The sequence below is a fragment of the Ovis canadensis genome, chromosome 1 (genome assembly GCF_042477335.2).
Source record: "Ovis canadensis isolate MfBH-ARS-UI-01 breed Bighorn chromosome 1, ARS-UI_OviCan_v2, whole genome shotgun sequence".
Taxonomy (NCBI): Eukaryota; Metazoa; Chordata; class Mammalia; order Artiodactyla; family Bovidae; genus Ovis; species Ovis canadensis.
The window spans coordinates 210,878,884-210,897,642 of record NC_091245.1 but is presented as its reverse complement, the minus strand read 5'-3'; the positions used below and the strand labels follow the sequence as shown (position 1 = coordinate 210,897,642).

At 39.6% G+C, this 18,759-nt stretch overlaps 1 protein-coding gene across 3 annotated transcripts in view; it reads right to left on the bottom strand.

Moving 5' to 3' along the window:
• Nucleotides 1–18,759, bottom strand: part of GNB4 (G protein subunit beta 4) — a 70,592-nt gene that overhangs the window by 27,445 nt on the left and 24,388 nt on the right. For all 3 annotated transcript variants that reach the window (XM_069579760.1, XM_069579750.1, XM_069579770.1), the window contains one exon: nucleotides 8,766–8,862. In XM_069579760.1, coding sequence (XP_069435861.1) covers nucleotides 8,766–8,822 — 57 coding nt within the window. In that variant the 5' untranslated portion in view covers nucleotides 8,823–8,862. The remainder of the gene's footprint in view (nucleotides 1–8,765; nucleotides 8,863–18,759) is intronic.

Below are 18,759 nucleotides of genomic sequence, written 5' to 3'. Positions count from 1 at the left end.
CAGACACACCACTTGACTCAGCAATTCCATTCCTGAGTATTTATCCCAAAAAACCCCTGAAAACACTACTTTAAAAAGATACATGTATCCCAATGTTCATAGCAGCATTCTTTATAATTGCCAAGATATGAAAACAATCTAAATGCCCGCCAACAGAAGATGCATAAAGAAAATACATACACACATATACACATATAATGGAATACTATTCAGTCATAAAAAAGAATGAAATTTTGCCATTTGCAATAATATGGATGGACTTGGGTGGTATCATGCTAAGTGAAATAAGCCAGAGAAACACTGCATGATATCACTTATATGTATAATCTAAAGAATAAAACAAATTAGTGAATACAACAAAAAGGAAGACTTAAAAATAAAGAACAAATTAGCGGCTACTAGTGGGGAGAAGAGGTGGCAAGAATACACAGGAGAACTGTACAAAAAAGATCTTCACGACCCAGATGATCATGACAGTGTGTTCACTCACCTAGAGCCAGACATTCTGGAATGCGAAGTCAAATGGGCCTTAGGAAGCATCACTACGAACAAAGCTAGTGGAGATGATGGAATTCCAGCTGAGCTATTTCAAATCCTGAAAGGTGATGCTTTGAGCACTCAATATGCCAGCAAATTTGGAAAACTCAGCAGTGGCCACAAGACTGGAAAAGGTCAGTTTTCATTCCAATCCCAAAGAAAGGCAATGTCAAAGAATGCTCAAACTACTGCACAATTGCACTCATCTCACACGCTAGTTAAGTAATGCTCAAAATTCTCCAAGCTAGGCTTCAACAGTATGTGAACCATGAACTTCCAGATGTTCAAGCTGGTTTTAGAAAAGGCAGAGGAACCAGTGATCAAATTGCCAACATCCGCTGGATCATTGAAAAAGCAAGAGAGTTCCAGAAAAGCATCTACTTCTGCTTTACTGACTATGCCAAAGCCTTTGACTGTGTGGATCACAATAAACTGGAAAATTCTGAAAGAGATGGGAATACCAGACCACCTAACCTGCCTCTTGAGAAATCTGTATGCAGGTCAAGAAGCAACAGTTAGAACAGGACATGGAACAACAGACTGGTTCCAAATAGGAAAAGGAGTACTTCAAGGCTGTATATTGTCACCCTGCTTATTTAACTTCTATGCAGAGTACATCATGAGAAACACTGGGCTGTATGAAGCACAAGCTGGAATCAAGATTGCCGGGAGAAATATCAATAACCTCAGATACGCAGATGACACCTTACGGCAGAAAGTGAAGAAGAACTAAAGAGCCTTGTGATGAAAATGAAAGAGGAGAGTGAAAAAGTTAGCTCAAAGCTCAACATTCAGAAAACTAAGATCATGGCATCCAGTCCCATCACTTCATGGCAAATAGATGGGGAAACAGTGGAAGCAGTGGCTGACTTTATTTTGGGGGGCTCTAAAATCACTGCAGATGGTGACTGAAGCCAAGAAATTAAAAGATGTTTACTCCTTGGAAGGAAAGTTATGACCAACCTAGATAGCATATTAAAAAGCAGAGATATTACTATTTGCCAACAAAGGTCTGTCTAGTCAAGGCTATGGTTTTTCCAGTAGTCATTGTGTATGTGAGAATTTGACTATAAAGAAAGCTGAGCACCAAAGAATTGATGCTTTTGAACTGTGGTGTTGGAGAAGACTCTTGAGAGTCCCTGAACCACAAGGAGATCCAACCAGTACTAAAGTGGGTAGCCTTTCCCTTCTCCAGGGGATCTTCCCAACCCAGGGATCAAACCCAGATCTTCTCCAACAGATCTTCCCCACCCAGGAATCAAACCAGGGTCTCCTGCATTGCAGGCAGATTCTTTACCAACTTTCTTTATCAGGGAAGCCCCATATACATGGGGGAGCACAATTCATTTTTCCAACTAGATTTGTTCCAAACATTTTCCCCTAAAGGTTAGGGTAGTATTGTCTTCAACTCTGTTTTTCCCCACTGTGCTTTGCAGGCACTATTTGTTGAATTAATGTCCCCAAAGGACAACTTGTTCCATTCATTCAGGGGAAAAATGCCACCTATCACCTACAACAAAGGCTAAATGGATATATGATCTTTTTGGTGGCCTTTGACCTATTTATAAACACTTAGAATATTTCTATATAAAGGTGTTCATAAGTAGTTACACAAACATATGATTTGATTCTCTCATTCTCAGTTTAATTATGGGTTTAGAAACCTGATTTGGCAGGGAATAATTTAGCCCACTCTCCTACAATGAAAAGAACTTTCAGAAATGACAGTGATGGCCTGAGCCATGTCCAAAAATGGTGCAGTTGAAGACTAAATTCTATAAAAAGAACTCTCTGATTTTAAGCTTTATGAAAATGAACTATCATTGTTTAGGTTATTTTTCTTAATTCAGTCATTCAATAAAAAATGTCTGCTGTACACTGTGTCAGGTACTACTCTAGGTACCATGGAAACAGCAGCAGACCAAAAATCCCTGCCCTCACAGAGCTAGCCTTAATATTAACAACACAATTAAAACACTGCAAGTGAACATTATTGAACTTGGTCTAATGAACAGTTATATTCACTATAAAACTGAATATAAGGGGTTCATTCCCAATTAACAGCCGAATTTCTTACTGTTCATCTTAAGAAATGCAAGCTCTGATATTAACATCTTTGTGCAAAGTAAGAGAAAAGTGCTGCTTCTCACTCCAAACAAGCAGAAATTACAAAAGAAAATCTATGTTTTTTCTATTTGTTTTTTTCAATTTAAAATGAATCACGGTTAATCAATGATACTCAAATATAAAACACAAACTTTTTTAATGAATCATGTACTGTACCAAATAGCATACAGTTCTATTACATCATGTGTTTATATCTTAGTTAAACATACAGTTAAGTTATATTTCTGGAATTAAGAGAGAAAAAAAGGAAAGAAGGAAGAAAGGATTTTTAATTATAGCATGACATTAAACTGAAAAGTATGTGGTATTTTACATATATGTGGTTACTTGAAATCATGTAAGATGATTCAGTGAGCTATATGCTCATGACATTCTACTTGGATGCTGGTGAGATATAAAGATGATTAAGACACAGAATTTTCCAGTCAGACACAGGTGGTGGAAGCAAACATGCACAAGGAACTATAATACAAAGCAAGCTGCAATTAACCCTATAACACAAATCTATAAAGCTGTACAAAGAACTGCCACTTACTGGCACTGGTCTAAATCCTTTACGTGTCATTTGTTTCACTCTTCTCCATAAACCTACATAGCAGGCTTTAGTATTCATACTCTACAGCAAAGATACTGAGCATCAAAAAATCTGTAAATATGTCCTGATCACAAAATAATTAAAAGACGGAATCCATGCACTTTTCCACCAGGCCATGCTGCCTTCCAGCAAAAGAAAAAGAAATACAAGTGGAGGACTTTGAGGTGGCTTTTTAGAGGAAGACTAGGATTCAATGAATAGAAGCCCCAGGAGCAAAATTAGAGCAGAGGAAGTATAATTGCAAGCAAAGTAAAAGATTTGGAAAAAAGCAAGAAAGCGGAAAAGAGCTGTGCATGCTCAGGGAATGACAAGAAACTCATGTGGCTATAGCACAGGCTACAAAGCCAGACGTTAGACCCGGCTGGGAGGCAGGTTCATAGTGGTACCCATGGCACCGGTTCTGGAACCAAAATACACCTGGCTTGAGTCCTGAACCTACCACCTCAAAGTTATGTCACCTTCACAAGTTCCTTAATCTCACTGAGGCTCAGTTTCCTCAACTACGAAATGAAGTAGGACCATCTACCTCACAGGGTCGCTACGAGAACTAAATGAAATTGACATGTGACCAAATAATCGGCCAAGCGCTTCAGACAAGAACATCACAAGAAATGAAAACTGCACGCTGACATCCATGATGAATATAGATTCAAAAATCCTCAACAAAGTATTAGCAAACCGAATTCAACAATACATCAAAAGGATCACACACCATGATCACATGGGATTTCTTCAAGGGATGTACGTACAGTTCAACACCTACAAATCAATGTGATATAACTACATTAACAAAATGAAGGATAAATGTCATACAGTTATCTCAACACATGCAGAAAAAGCTTTTGACAAAATTCAATATCCATTTATGGCTAAAAAAAACCTCTCAACAAAGTGGACATGGATGGAATGTACCTCAACATGATAAATATGACGTATACAGCACCATGCATATATAACATCATACTCAATGGTGGAAAGCTTAAAGCTTTTCCTCTAAGATCAGGAGCAAGACAAAGATGCCCACTCTTGCCACTGTGATTCAGCATAGTATTGCAAACCCAAACAGAAATACAACAAAGGGCATTAAAACTTGATAGGAAGAAGTAAAACTATCACTACTTGCAAATAAAATGATATTACATACAGAAAACACTAAAGACTCAATCAAAAACTAAGAACTAATAAAGGAATTTGGTAAAGTTGCATATATATAAAAATATATAAACATACAATTACACAGAAATATACAAAATAAGTATATAGAAATCTGCTGCATTTCTATACACTAATAATGAACCATCAGAAAGAGAAACTAAAAAAACAATCCCATTTACAGATACATCAAACAGGATAAATCACCTAAATTTATCCAAGAAGGTAAAGACCTGTGGGCTTCCCAGAGGGTGCAATGGTAAAGAATCCGCCTGCCAATGCAGGAGGCACAGGAGATGCAGGTTCAATCCTTGTGTCAGGAAGATGCCCTGGAGTAGGAAATGGCAACCCACTTCAGTATTCTTGCCTGGGAAATCCCATGGATAGAGAGGCCTGGCAGGCTACAGTTCATGGGGTCACAAAGAGTCGAACACAACAGAGAGACTAAGCACACAGAAGACCTGTACCCCGCAAACTCAGACACTGAGAAAGAAACTGAAGGTGACACAGATAAGTGAAAAGACATTCTGTGCTCTTGGACTGGAAGAATACTGTTAAAACGCGCATGCTACCAGAAACAACCTATATCCAATGCAATCTCTATCAAAATCCCAATACCATTTTTCAAAGGAACAGAACATATAATCCGAAGATTTGTATAAAACCAGAAAAGACCCCAAACAGCCAATGCAGTCTTGAGAAAGAACAAAGCTGGAGGTATCACATGCCTTGATTTCCAGGCATTAACATATTACAAATCTATAGTAATCAAAATAATATCATACTGGCACAAAAACAGACACACAGATCAATGAAACAGAATAGGGAGCACAGAAACACACCCACCCATTTATGATCAATTAATTTACAACTCAGGAGCCAAGAATATATAGTGGGGAAAAGACAGTTTCTTCAATAAGTGGTGTTGGGAAAACTGGACAGCTACATGCAAAAGAATGAAACTGGACCACTATCTTACACCATTTTTCCAAAAAAGACATATAGATGGGTCAACAGATAGGTGAAAACTTGCTCAAATCACTGATCACCAGGGAAATGAAAATTTAAACCACAATGAGACAGTATCTCACATCTGTCAGAATGGCTATCATCAAAAAGAAGAGAAGGACTTCCCTAGGGGTCCAGAGGTTAAGACTTTGTGCTTGCAATGCAGGGGGCATGGGTTCCATCCCTGACTGGGGAACCAAGAGCCCACATGCTGCATAGTGCAGCCAAAATATAAAAATTAAAAACAGAAAAACAAAAAAAAATTTTAAAGAGAGACAGAATAACAAGTGTCAATGAGGATGTGGAGAAAAGGAAAACTTGAGTGCTGTTAGTTAGGGAATGTTAATTGGTGCAGCCACTATGGAAAATAGTATATTAGTATACAGGTTCCTCAGAAAATTATAAAAAGAACCACCATATTATCTAGCAGTTCCACTTCTAGGTATTTATCTAAAGAAAACAAAAACCTTAACTTAAAAAGATATACTCATCCCCATGTTCACTGCAGATTATTTATAATAATCAACATAAGGAAACAACCAAGTATCTGTTGACAGATGAAAGGACACACACACACACAGTGGAATGTTACTCAGCCATAAAAAAGAATATCTTGCCACTTGTGCTGACAACATGGATGGACTTTGAGGGCATTACACTAAAAGAGAAATATGTCAGACAGAGAAAGACAAATACCATACAATCTCACACGCTCAATCAAACAAACAAAAAAACACCCAAGCTTACAGATACAGAGAACAGAATTTTAAAAAATGAGATGGCCATATGACCAATATGCTTGGCCAGTCAGTCATTCCTGCTCAGGATCTGGAACAAGTGAGATAAAGAGATGCTGGAAAATCCATTCTGGTGGTGGCAGCAACATCTAACTCACAGATTAGCCTATGAAGCCTTCTCTGATCATCCCAGGCAAAATAAATCCCCCTTTGACAGCTTTGTTTAGACACCTAAGGTATCCACTCAGAGTTCTCATTCACACCTAAATCATTAACTTCCTGAATTCCTGGGAATAAGACTGGTTGCTCTTTGGAAGCAAAGTTATGACCAACCTAGACAGCATATTAAAAAGCAGAAACATTACTTTGCCAACAAAGGTCCATCTCGTTAAGGCTATGGTTTTTCCAGTGGTCATGTATGGATGTGAGAGTTGGACTATAAAGAAAGCTGAGCACCAAAGAATTGATGCTTTTGAACTGTGGTGTTGGAGAAGACTCTTGAGAGTCCCTTGGACTGCAAGGAGATCCAACCAGTACATCTTAAAGAATATCAGTCCTAAGTGTTCATTGGAAGGACTGATGTTGAAACTGAAACTCCAATACTTTGGCCACCTGAGGCAAAGAATTGCCTTGTTGGAAAAGACCCTGATGCTGGGAAAGACTGAAGGCGGGAGGAAAAGGGGATGACAGAGGATGAGATGGTTGGATGGCATCACCGACTCAATGGACATGAGTTTGGTAAACTCCGGGAATTGGTGATGGACAGGGAGGCCTGGCATGCTGCGCTCCACAGGGTCGCAGAGTCGGACATAACTGAGCAATTGAACTGAAGACTGGTTATAGTTTTAATCCACTCATATCAACATTTTTCTGCTGACTGTTCTTTACCCACCCCTTGTTTTTTCTACTCCCTTCCTCTCCTTCCTGTAATACCTCTGCATAGATCCTATAATTGTTCCTTTTTTTTTAAATCTTAACTTTTAAATTAGGTAAGTATTCTGAAATTACTGCTGCAAAAGATTCATATCGCTCATACTGGAGGATCACAGGAGTGTTCCAAGTTACTAATAACTTGGATTCTTCCTGCTTCATAATGAGGTTCTTCATTTACAAGTTAACTCTTACTTTTCCCTGTGGAAAGTAGGTAGCACCACACTATACACAATTTAGTCTCTCCTCTACCCTGCTCACCAAGAGCTTCCTAAAAGATGGCATGTCTATACCCTTTCCTTTTTATCTCTGCCTTCCTTGCTATTCCTCAGTCCAGAGAAGCATGTTTCCATTGTTCCAAAAGAAAGGAATGATGCTGTCCCTGTGGGAATATAAGATTCACAGCCTCAGAATTCTCCTTTTAGAGCCTGTCCACACCCTGATATTTGATGACTTTCCCTCCTTATATTAGGGTTGAAGTTCTGAGTGTTTTTAAATTTTGTTAAAGATGAAGTTGTATTTGTTCCTCATGCTCGTTACTGTTTTGAGTTGACTTCCAAGAGTAAAGCAGACAGACTTGTCTTTATTATGCCACTGGACTTCCCAAGTGGCGCAAGTGGTAAAGAACTCGCCAGACAATGCAGGAGACAAAAGAGACACGGGTTTGATTCCTGGGTTAGGAAGATCCCCTGGAGCAGGAAACAGCAACCTACTCCAGTATTCTTGCCTGCAGAACCCCAAGGACAGAAGAGCCTGAAGGGCTACAGTCCATGGGGTCACAGAGTTGGACACAACTAAAGCGACTTAGAAGCAGCATTTGGCCACTAATTACTTTTAATATTTTTCTGCAATCTAACATTTTAGAGATTAATTTTGTAGTATATTACAATATAATATCTGCCTCATTGTATTGTTGTTGTTCAGTCTGTCCGACTCCTTGAGACCCCATGGACTGCAGCACTCCAGGCTTCCCTGTCCTTAACATGTCCTGGAGCTTGCTCAAACTCGTGTCCATTGAGTTGATGATGCCATCCAACCAGCTCATCTTCTGTCATCCTCTTCTCCTGCCTTCAGTCTTTCCCAGCATCAGGGTCTTTTCTAATAAGTTAGCTCTTCACATCAGGTGGCCAAAGTATTGGAGCGTCAGCTTCAGCATCAGTCCTTACAATGAATATTCAGGGTTGATTTCCTTTAGGATTGACTGGTTTGATCTCCTTGCAGTCGGACATGACTGAAGTGACTTAGTGGCAGTCCAAGAGATTCTCAAGAGTCTTCTCTAACACCACAGTTCAAAAGCACTAATTAGGTGAGTAGAAGAGGATGATGTCAGCAGGGATTACATGTACAATATTAACCTCTTAGGGACAGAGAGGTCACTGGTCCACATAGGTATTTGTTAGAAATGACTTTTGGGGTGTTCTTTAGAGGCATGATAAAAACAAAGTGACCATTTCTCACTTCAAAAATTATTTAATATATGCAAACTAATATTCAAATTTTGTTCATCACTGCTGCTAAGTCGCTTCACGACCCTATGGACTGCAGCCCACCAGGCTCCTCCATCCACGGGATTTTCCAGGCAAGAGGAGGAGTGGGGTGCCATTGCCTTCTCCACTGTTCATCACTAGTAGTTCATAAAAGTGTTAATACAGTTTCAAAATGAAAAAGTTTGCTCTTACCTGGATCTGATTCCGTAGCTGCTCGGCTTCCTGCCTCAGTTGTTCCAGCTCACTCATCCTTGAATTTCCTCACGGTAGAAACTAGCAAATCAAAGCCCTGTACAAAAGAGAAAGAGGAAGACTGATTCACTTCTCTGTTTACATATTAACCTACTTTTTAAATACTGACATATAATTGGTTCTTCTGATCTCAAATTCAATCATTACTACTAGAACTTAAAATGGCTTAGTAAATACAGACCTAGATTATTTACTAAAGATTTTATGGAGGAATGGGATGAGAGGATGGAAGAGACACCCTGAGTAGTAGTATTCAAGACTAAATTACAGACAATTAGTACTAGAACTGAGTCCAGTGAGAAACACTTTACAACAGTTCCAAAGATACCAAGAGACATTCGGACCTAGATGCCTAAAAGGCACCTCAACTTACTTCAAAAGTGAACCCCCCACCATCCTGAAGTCTTTCTCATCTCTGTAAATGGCAATTCTGTCCTTTCAATTGTTTAAGCCAAAAACCTGGGAGTCACCCTTAACTTCTCTGTTCGGTTTCTTTTATATCCTACCTCTAATCCACCAGCAAATCATGTCAGGCATTCTTTCAAAAAACATCCAGGATTTGACCAACTCTGATTACCTCTACTCTACCTTGGTCTGCTGCTGCTGCTAAGTCGCTTCAGTGGTGGCCGACTCTGTGCGACCCCATAGACGGCAGCCCACCAGGCTTCCCCGTCCCTGGGATTCTCCAGGCAAGAACATTGGAGTGGGCTGCCATTTCCTTCTGCAATGCGTGAAAGTGAAAAGTGAAAGTGAAGTTGCTCAGTCGTGTCCAACTCTTCACGACCCCATGGACTGCAGCCTACCAGGCTCTCCCATCCATGGGATTTTCCAGGCAAGAGTACTGGAGTGGGGTGCCATTGCCTTCTCCAACCTTGGTCTAAGTCACCACTATCATTCACCGGGTCTCCTTCCTATCTCCCTTGCCCACTCTCCAGTCTATTCTAAACACAGCAAACTAGTGATCCTTTGAAAATACAAGTCACTCTTCTGCTTGAAATTCTACAATACCTTTTCACTCCACTCAGCGTAAAGTCTGTTTATCTTGACCTACAAAGCTTTATGCCTCCCTGGTGGCTCAGCAGTAGAATCTGTCTGCAATGCAGGGGATGCATGTTCAATCCCTGGGTTAGAAAGATTCCCTGGAGAAGGAAATGGTAACCTGCTCCAGTTTCCTTGCTTGGGAAATCCAATGCACAGAGCAGCCTGGTGGGAGACAGTCCATGGGGTCACAAAGAGTTGGACACAACTTAGCAACTAAACAACAACATCAATGCAGAGTCTTACACAATCTGTTATATATCCCTCTAACATGATATCTCTGCTCCCTCTTCCCCCTCTCTCTGGTCCAGACACGCAAAAGCCTTCTTAACATTACAAAGTTTTCTTAGTGAACACACTAGGCAGGCTCCAGCTTCAGTCTCAGCACCTGCTCTTACCTCTGCCTGGAAGCCTCTCGCCCTTGATATTTTCATTTGTTGCACCTTTACCTCGATTCAAATGTTAGTTCTCAGAACAACCTTCACTGATAGCACATATGCACCCAACTGGACCCCTTTACCCCTTGTGTAAATCTAAGATGTACAACGTGCTGATTTGGTATTTTGCAATATGATCACCACCAAAGCATTAACACCTCTCTTGCATCACATAATTATCATTTCTATTTTATGGAGAGAATATTTAAGGTCTAGTCTCTCAGCAGCTTTAAAGTACATAACACAGCATGGCTGACTGCAATCACTATGCTGTGCATTAGATCTCTAGAACTTTCTCATCTTCGAGTTCCAAGTTGCACTTTCCTTCTCACTCAGGCTAGATTCCAGGTCCAGCACTTCACGGACAACTCTGCCAGCACCCTAGTTTCCCCTGCCCTTCTATTTGGTCACATTCAACAGACAAAAATCACAGCTTCAACAACCCCAACACCCTCCTTTCTTTCAGTCAGCGCTCAAACCACCAAACACTGACTGAAAAGTCAAACAGGGGAGGGCACATTAGTTCTACTACAAGTTTATACAAGCAAGCTTTTTAGCTGGCTACTCTATGCAGCTTTTCACCCATTGCGTCTGCTCAGTATCAACGATTCTCATAATAGAAGGGAAGAAGGAGCTTCTTTAATAGAAGCTTAACAAAAGGAGTTTCCTTCCTTAACAGAAGGAGCTTCCTCCTCCTCATGATAGAGGAGCTGAGTTTTCTGTCATTTGGGTCAATTCTTCCCCCTGAGATTTAAATTCTATCTATCCCTATCTTTTTAGTAACCTTATACTTCTGATTATCCCTTTTCACCTAGTTCATGAAACTCTCACTTTTCTCAACTGTTTTTGTCTTTTTATTTAGAAAAATTGCAAACACAGAAAGAGGCAGAGAAATCTGTATAACGGACATCCATAATGTCCACCATGAAGGTTTACAAATTGTTAATATTGTTACTGTATTTGTTCCAACTTTTGTTCCTTTTGCTGAAGTATTTTAAAGTCAATCACAGACATCAATGGATAAAGAAAATATGCTACATATCTACAGTGGAATATTACTCAGCCAAAAAAAGAATAAAGTAATGCCATTTGCAGCAACATGGATGGACCCAGAGATTATGATACTAAGTGAAATAAGTCAGACAGAGAAAGACAAATACCATAAGATATCACAATACCTTAAGATATCACTTATATATGGAATCTAAAATATGACAGAAATGAACTTATCTATTAATACAAAACAAAAACAGACTTGCAGACAAGGAAAAGAGACTTGTGGCTGCCAAAGGGGAGAGGCGTGGGTAGGATGGATTGGGAGTTAGGGATTAGCAGACACAAACTATATATGGATAAACAACAAGGTCCTACTATATAGCATAGGGAACTATATTCAATACCCTGTGATAAACTATAATGGGAAAGAACATGAAAAACAATATATACATTTGTGTATAACTGAATCACTGTGCTATATAGCAGAAAGTAACACATTATAAATCAAATATAAATAAAATAAATTTTTATACTTCCATAAATTTTTTAAAACACAGATATCAAACTACTTTAAAATATTTCAGTACACATTTCCAAAAATATCAAGACATTTTCCTACTAAACCTTAATACCAGTAACAAACCTCCCATATTAACAATTATCTAGTAACTAATACCCAGTCCATTTTCAAATTTCCCCCATTATCACACCAAGGTCTTTTATGTCAGAGTTGTTCAAATCAAGATCCAACTAAGGACTCTATAATACATTTAGTTATATTTCCTAAATCTCTCCATCTAGAAGAATCCATCTCCTGCTTTCCTTTTTCTCTATGATAATAGAGTTATTGGAGAGACCTATCCTGTAGAACATCTCACATTCTGTTAACTTCTTCATGGTATCACTTCTCTATCCTCTGTAATATCTATAAATTGGAAGAAGTTACATCTACAGGCTAGATGATATTCAAGCTAAATGTGTTTGGCAAGAATACTCTTAGGTGAGACTAGACTTCATATTACATCAGAATGAACTTACTGTCTATGCTGCTATTAGTGAAGCTACGATTGATCAGTGTATTCAGGCTTTGAAAGCTAGTGTGTCTACTGTAAAGTCATACATCCTCATTTTCATTCAACAAACACCCTGTGGGGAGCATTTCACTTCTAACTGCATCCGTTCCATTAGGGGCTACACACTCAAGTCTCTCCCTTTAAGAAAAAAAAAGAAAAAACTCCCTGATTCTATGTTTCACCATCACTTACAGACCTTTTTTGAGGAACTTTCAAACAGACTTGTCTTTATCTGAGTCTATATCCTCATACGGAATTCTGAATTCTCAAGTCTCATGCCCAATGACTTCAGCTAAGTTTAAGCATAACAGAAAACTTCATATTTAATAGTAAACTTCATATTCTATTTAATAGAAAACTTAAACTTCAGCTAAGTTTAAGCATAAGTTTAAGGCATAATAGAAAATAAGGGGGCAATTATAAGGCAATGGACTTTCTGAGAAAATTTCCCAACAGCAAAATCAGAACCCTTGTGATGCTTGCACCCAGTGAAGGGTAGCAAAATATGCCACCCCAAAATATGCCTCTTGGGCAGGAGGATTATTTTGAGAAAAAACAGACACGAGAGCAACTCTGAAAACAACAGTAGAAGTTACCCCCTTTGAAATGGAAAGTAACATCTACGAAGGGAATCTCCAACTTTAAGGGTACTTCTTGGTATCATAAGTGAGGGATGACTCCAAATGACAAGTCTTATCATTGGAGAAGGCAAGGTCTTCAATCTGCACATCAAACCTTACCCTTGCTTTTCCTAGGAACCTCTCAAGACTGGTTTCCACCCTCTAACCTCCCAAACTTCCTTCTGTCTTTAGCTGAAGATGGTATTTAAGCTGGTGGCCTGGGTACCTCAGGGCGTTACTCATTTTTCCCTGGGTATCTCACAATATACTTCTGTTTTCCTCCTGTTCATCTTTTATTACAGGACATCCCAGCCGAGAGCTCAGAAAGGTAAGAGGGAAAATTACTTTTCTTCTGCTAAACAACAACCACAAAATTTTCATCTCTGAAAAATATCACAGCAGCCTTCCCTGCCTTTCAAGCCTGTCGCTAAAAACAAGAACTTTTCGTTCTTTAATGAAAACTGATTAGCGTTACTTGAAAACCGGGTTCACCTCCTGGTGGGTGTTGCACCAGAAGACACAACCAACTTAAAAACTGGAAGGAAGATTTACTACTTACAGCAGGTAAGGAGAACACAGGGGATCTTTCCCGAAGCAGTTATCTCCCCAGCAGCAAAACTAAGGCAGTTTTAAGCTAAGGGTTCATGCAGATTCATGAAGGGGCCTGGCTGGTCTACAGAGACTAAATTTTAGTTGACTAAAGTCACAAGGGTCAGAAAAGGTCAATATCATCATCCCTTAGGTTCTAGTTGATCTCGAGCCCTTTGGGCTAATCTTCACCAATGAAACAAAACTGGTAGTCTTTAAAACTGATACATTATCTTTGCTATTGCTACTTCTCTTGCCTGACATTCTTTTGTTCCCTTGGTTTAGTCACTAAGTGTCTGACTCTTGTGACCCTGTGGACTACACAGCCCTCCAGGCTTCTCTGTCCATGGAACCCTCAAGGCAAAAATACCTGGAGTGGGTTGCCATTTGTTCCATTATCAGTTCAGTATCAATTCAGTCGCTCAGTCGTGTCAGACTCCTTTATATCTGACTCTTTGCGACCCCATGAATCACAGCACGCCAGGCCACCCTGTCCATCACCAACTCCCGGAGTTCACTCAAACTCACGTCCATCAGGTCAGTGATGCCATCTTGCCATCTCATCCTCTGATGTCCCCTTCTCCTCCTGCCCCCAATCCCTCCCAGCATCAAAGTCTTTTCCAATGAGTCAACTCTTCACATGAGGTGGCCAAAGTACTGGAGTTTCAGCTTTAGCATCATTCCTTCCAAAGAACACCCAGGACTGATCTCCTTTAGAATGGACTGGTTGGATCTCCTTGCAGTCCAAAGGACTCTCAAGAGTCTTCTCCAACACCACAGTTCAAAAGCATCAATTCTTCGGTGCTCGGCTTTCTTCACAGTCCAACTCTCACATCCATAAATGACCACTTTGTTCCCTTAGAGCATCAATTACTGAGACCTGTTCAAGCACAAAATGGCTTAGATCAAAGTGGATTCTCTTCTGTTAAGAAAGTCATGCCTGATTCTGTTTCTTGGAGAGCCCCTACCTGATCCATTTTTATTAGTTCTGTCACTAACGAGGGAGAATATTTTGATTAAACAGACTTTCTGTTGATGTTTTTGTCTCATCTGACAACTGTCGTATTCCTGAGAATATACCTCCCCCAACCAAAAAACTACATCCAGAAGAGACTAGTGGATTATAAACTACTTCCAGACAAGTCCAGGGGCTGATAAGAGTAAAAAGAGGCAAAAGGATACCCTCAGATGAAACCTAATATGGTAAATCCTAATAAAATGCTTTGAAGGAGGAAGATCTCAAGAAGTGGCCAATCTGGTTATTGGAAATGGCTCTATGGATATATAGCTACAAAAATTGTGAATTCTGGAGGGCAATATTGTTGCATGAGGCATAATTTACTAAGTAGCTCCCTCAAACTATACACCTAACAGCATGCTCAAAAGCAGAGAGGCAAAGTCTCTATGGGCATTTATTTTGGTTGGGAGAAAACAAAGTTATCAGACTACTTGCCCTCCTGTAGTCCTTTGCACCCACAATCATTAATAAAGGACAGAAATAAGGTAAGTGGCAAACCATTTTATAAAGCATCGTGAATCCCATGTGGGGAAAAGAAAAATATGGAAAATAATGACAGGAGATGGAAAACCAGTCAGATAGTCATCCACTAAAGAAAAGGTCTTCACTGGGTATAGCTAGGCAGACTAAGAGCAGAGAATTCCAGAAAAACATCTACTTCTGCTTCACTGACTATGCTGAAGACTTTGACTGTGTGGATCACAACAAATTGTGGGAAATTCTTCAAGAGATGGGAATACCAGACCACCTTACCTGCCTCCTGAGAAATCTGTATGCAGGTCAAGAAGCAACAATTAGAACCAGACATGGGACAACAGACTGGTTCCAAATTGGGAAAGGAATACGTCAAGGCTGTATATTTTCACCTTGCTTATTTAACTTATATGCAGAGTACCTCATGCAAAATGCTGGGCTGGATGAAACACAAGCTGGAATCAAGATTGCCAGGAGAAATGTCAATAATCTCAGATATGCAGATGACACCACCCTTATGGCATAAAGTGAAGAGGAACTAAAGAGCCTCATGATGAAGGTGAAAGAGGAGAGTGAAACAGTTAGCTTAAAGCTCAACATTCAAAAAACAAAGATCATAGCATCCAGTCCCATCACTTCATGGCAAATAAATGGGGAAACAATGGAAACAGAGACAGACCTTATTTTCTTGGGCTCCAAAATCACTGCAGATGCTGACTGCAGCCATGAAATTTAAAGATGCTTGCTCCTTGGAAGGAAAGCTATGACCAACCTAGACAGTGTATTAAAAAAGCAGAGACATTACTTTGCCGACAAACGTCCGTCTAGTCAAAGCTAGTGGAAAGTTTTTCCACTAGTCATGTATGGATGTGAAAGTTGGACCATTAAAGCGGCTGAGCGCCGAAAAATTGATGCTTTTGAAATGTGGTGTTGGAGAAGAATCTTAAGAGTCCGTTGGACTGCAAGGAGATTCAACCAGTCCATTCTAAAGGAGATCAGTCCTGGGTGTTCTTTGGAAGGACTGATGCTGAAGCTCCAATACTTTGGCCACCTGATGCAAAGAGCCAACTAATTGGAAAAGACCCTGATGCTGGGAAAGACTGAAGGCAGGAAGGAGACAACAGAGGATGAGACGGTTGCATGGCATCACCAACTCAATGGACATGAGTTTAAGCAAACTCCAGGAGATGGTGAAGGACAGGGAAGCCTGGCGTGCTTCAGTTCAAAGAGTTAAACAGACTGAGTGACTGAATAACAACAAATAGATAAGGAAAAGTCTTATCTAAAGTATTTAAAATAATTTAAATCTAAAGTATTTAAAATAATCAAGATCCCAACCTGAGAAGTGAGTAAACCAAAAACATTCTCTCATAAGACTTTTCCTGAGTTACTGACCAAAAAAAAAAAGTGATTATAGACTGAAATTAAAATATATCATCTCCACTGGTTATATGTATAATAGAAAATTGAGTAGAGCTTCTCCTAGAGACTCAGACCTGGCAAGTAGCCCCAAAACTGAAGACAAAGAGGAATCAAACACACCACTTAAAAAAAAAAAAAAACCAGCTCCCAACATATGGAAGTAGAATCACCCTCCAGGCTTATTAAACAGTCTAACAGTCTGATGCATACACACACACACACAGAGTTGACGATGCTTTTAACAATTACCTTTATAAACAAAAGCACAGAGGAGAGGAGGAAAGGTCAGCTACAAGAGCTAGCCTCTTCAGTTGTGTAAGTACAGTGTGTGCATGATGAGAAGAACTTAGACTCTACACCAAAGAGAAAGAAAGAAAAAAAACAAAAAACCAAGACATAGATTGAGTGAGAAAGGACAGTTGCAAGCTAAAATTTAACTAAAGGATTAGCATTGTAAAGAATTAACAAACAGAAATTTAGTAATTGTTGGGAGACAGCAAGAGGAGAGTTGGGAGACAGCAAGAGGGAGCTCTCGCACCCTGTGACATCACAGAACCCCCAAGGAAGATGCATTCTTCTTTCCCGGCAAGGACACAGCTAATGGAAAGCCAAGGACTCTGTTTACTACAGCCTACTCAACTTCCTTTTCAACTCCATAAAAGAGTTCCCCTTTCCTTGCCCGGTGAGACTGGCACATGATTTGCCAAGGTTACACACCCTGAACTGCAATTCTCTACAATAAATCCAAAAAACTCCTCTTAGGGAAATATCTGGCAGTCAATCTGTTTTACATCCACAGCACCTAGAATTTAAAAGCAATTCCTTCAAGCTAGTAATAAAAAAGACTGACGACCCAAAAGAAAAATGTGCAAAGATACAAACAGCAGATCACAGCAGGAAAACCAGTAGAAGCCAATATACAAACAAGAAGACACTCAACCTCAAGTTAAGAGGGAAATGAAAATAAACAACTTCATACCTTTCAGATTAACAAAAATTTTTCCCCCTCATCCAGGAGGTGGCAAAGCTGTGGGAAAATGATAACATTCTGACGGAATAGCTCTTTGGGAAGCAATCTGGCAATATCTAACATGGGTGATGATATGTGTACCTTTCAATCTGATAATTTAATTCCACTTCTGGATAGATGAGCCCTAAAAGAAACTTAAGTACATATACTCATGTGCTCAAGAGCTGGATTTATACAGCATTACCTATAATAGCAATAAAATACCTGCCAATAGGGAAATGGATAACTACACTGTTTTTACAGTGATTTATTACATTGCAGTAAAAATGAATGAGCTATAGGTATATACAACATAGACAAATCTGAAAAATTCTGCTAAGAGGAAAAAAGCAAGTTCCCGAAGACACATACCAGCGTAACAATTTTTACAAAATGCATAAGCAACTAAAACTAAATAATACATTGTTTAGGAGTCTATCAGTTTAGTTCAGTTGCTCAGTCGTGTCCAGCTCTTTGCGACCCCATGAATCGCAGCACGCCAGGCCTTCCTGTCCATCACCAACTCCCGGAGTTCACTCAGACTCACGTCGATCAAGTCAGTGATGCCATCTTGCTATCTCATCCTCTGATGTCCCCTTCTCCTCCTGCTCCCAATCCCTTCCAGCATCAGAGTCTTTTCCAAAGAGTCAACTCTTCGTGTGAGGTGGCCAAAGTATTGGAGTTTCAGCTTTAGCATCATTTTCTCCAAAGAAATCCCAGGGCTCATCTCCTTCAGAATGGACTGGTTGGATCTCCTTGCAGTCCAAGGGACTCTCAAGAGTCTTCTCCAACACCACAGTCCAAAATCATCAATTATTTGGCGCTCAGCTTTCTTCACAGTCCAACTCTCACATCCATACATGACCACTGGAAAAACCATAGCTTTTACCAGACGGACCTTTGTTGGCAAAGTAATGTCTCTGTTTTTCAATATGCTATCTAGGTTGGTCATAACTTTTCTTCCAAGGAGTGTATACATATCCAATAAAACTTTTCTGAAGCAAGAGAATGATAAAATAGGAGGAAGGAACACACAAGTAGTTGCAAGCAATTGTTATTTTACAAATTCCTGAGTTGGGTATTTGCTTTATAGGTGTTTCTATATTATCAACAAACAAGCAAATATAAATACATAAAAGTGAATCATACATGGATCCATGAATATATTTACAATTAATACAACTCTTGGACAAGTTCAATCAAACAAGGAAGCCATTAGACTGAGGTGATTCTAATATCTTAGCAGCCTGTCTGAAGAA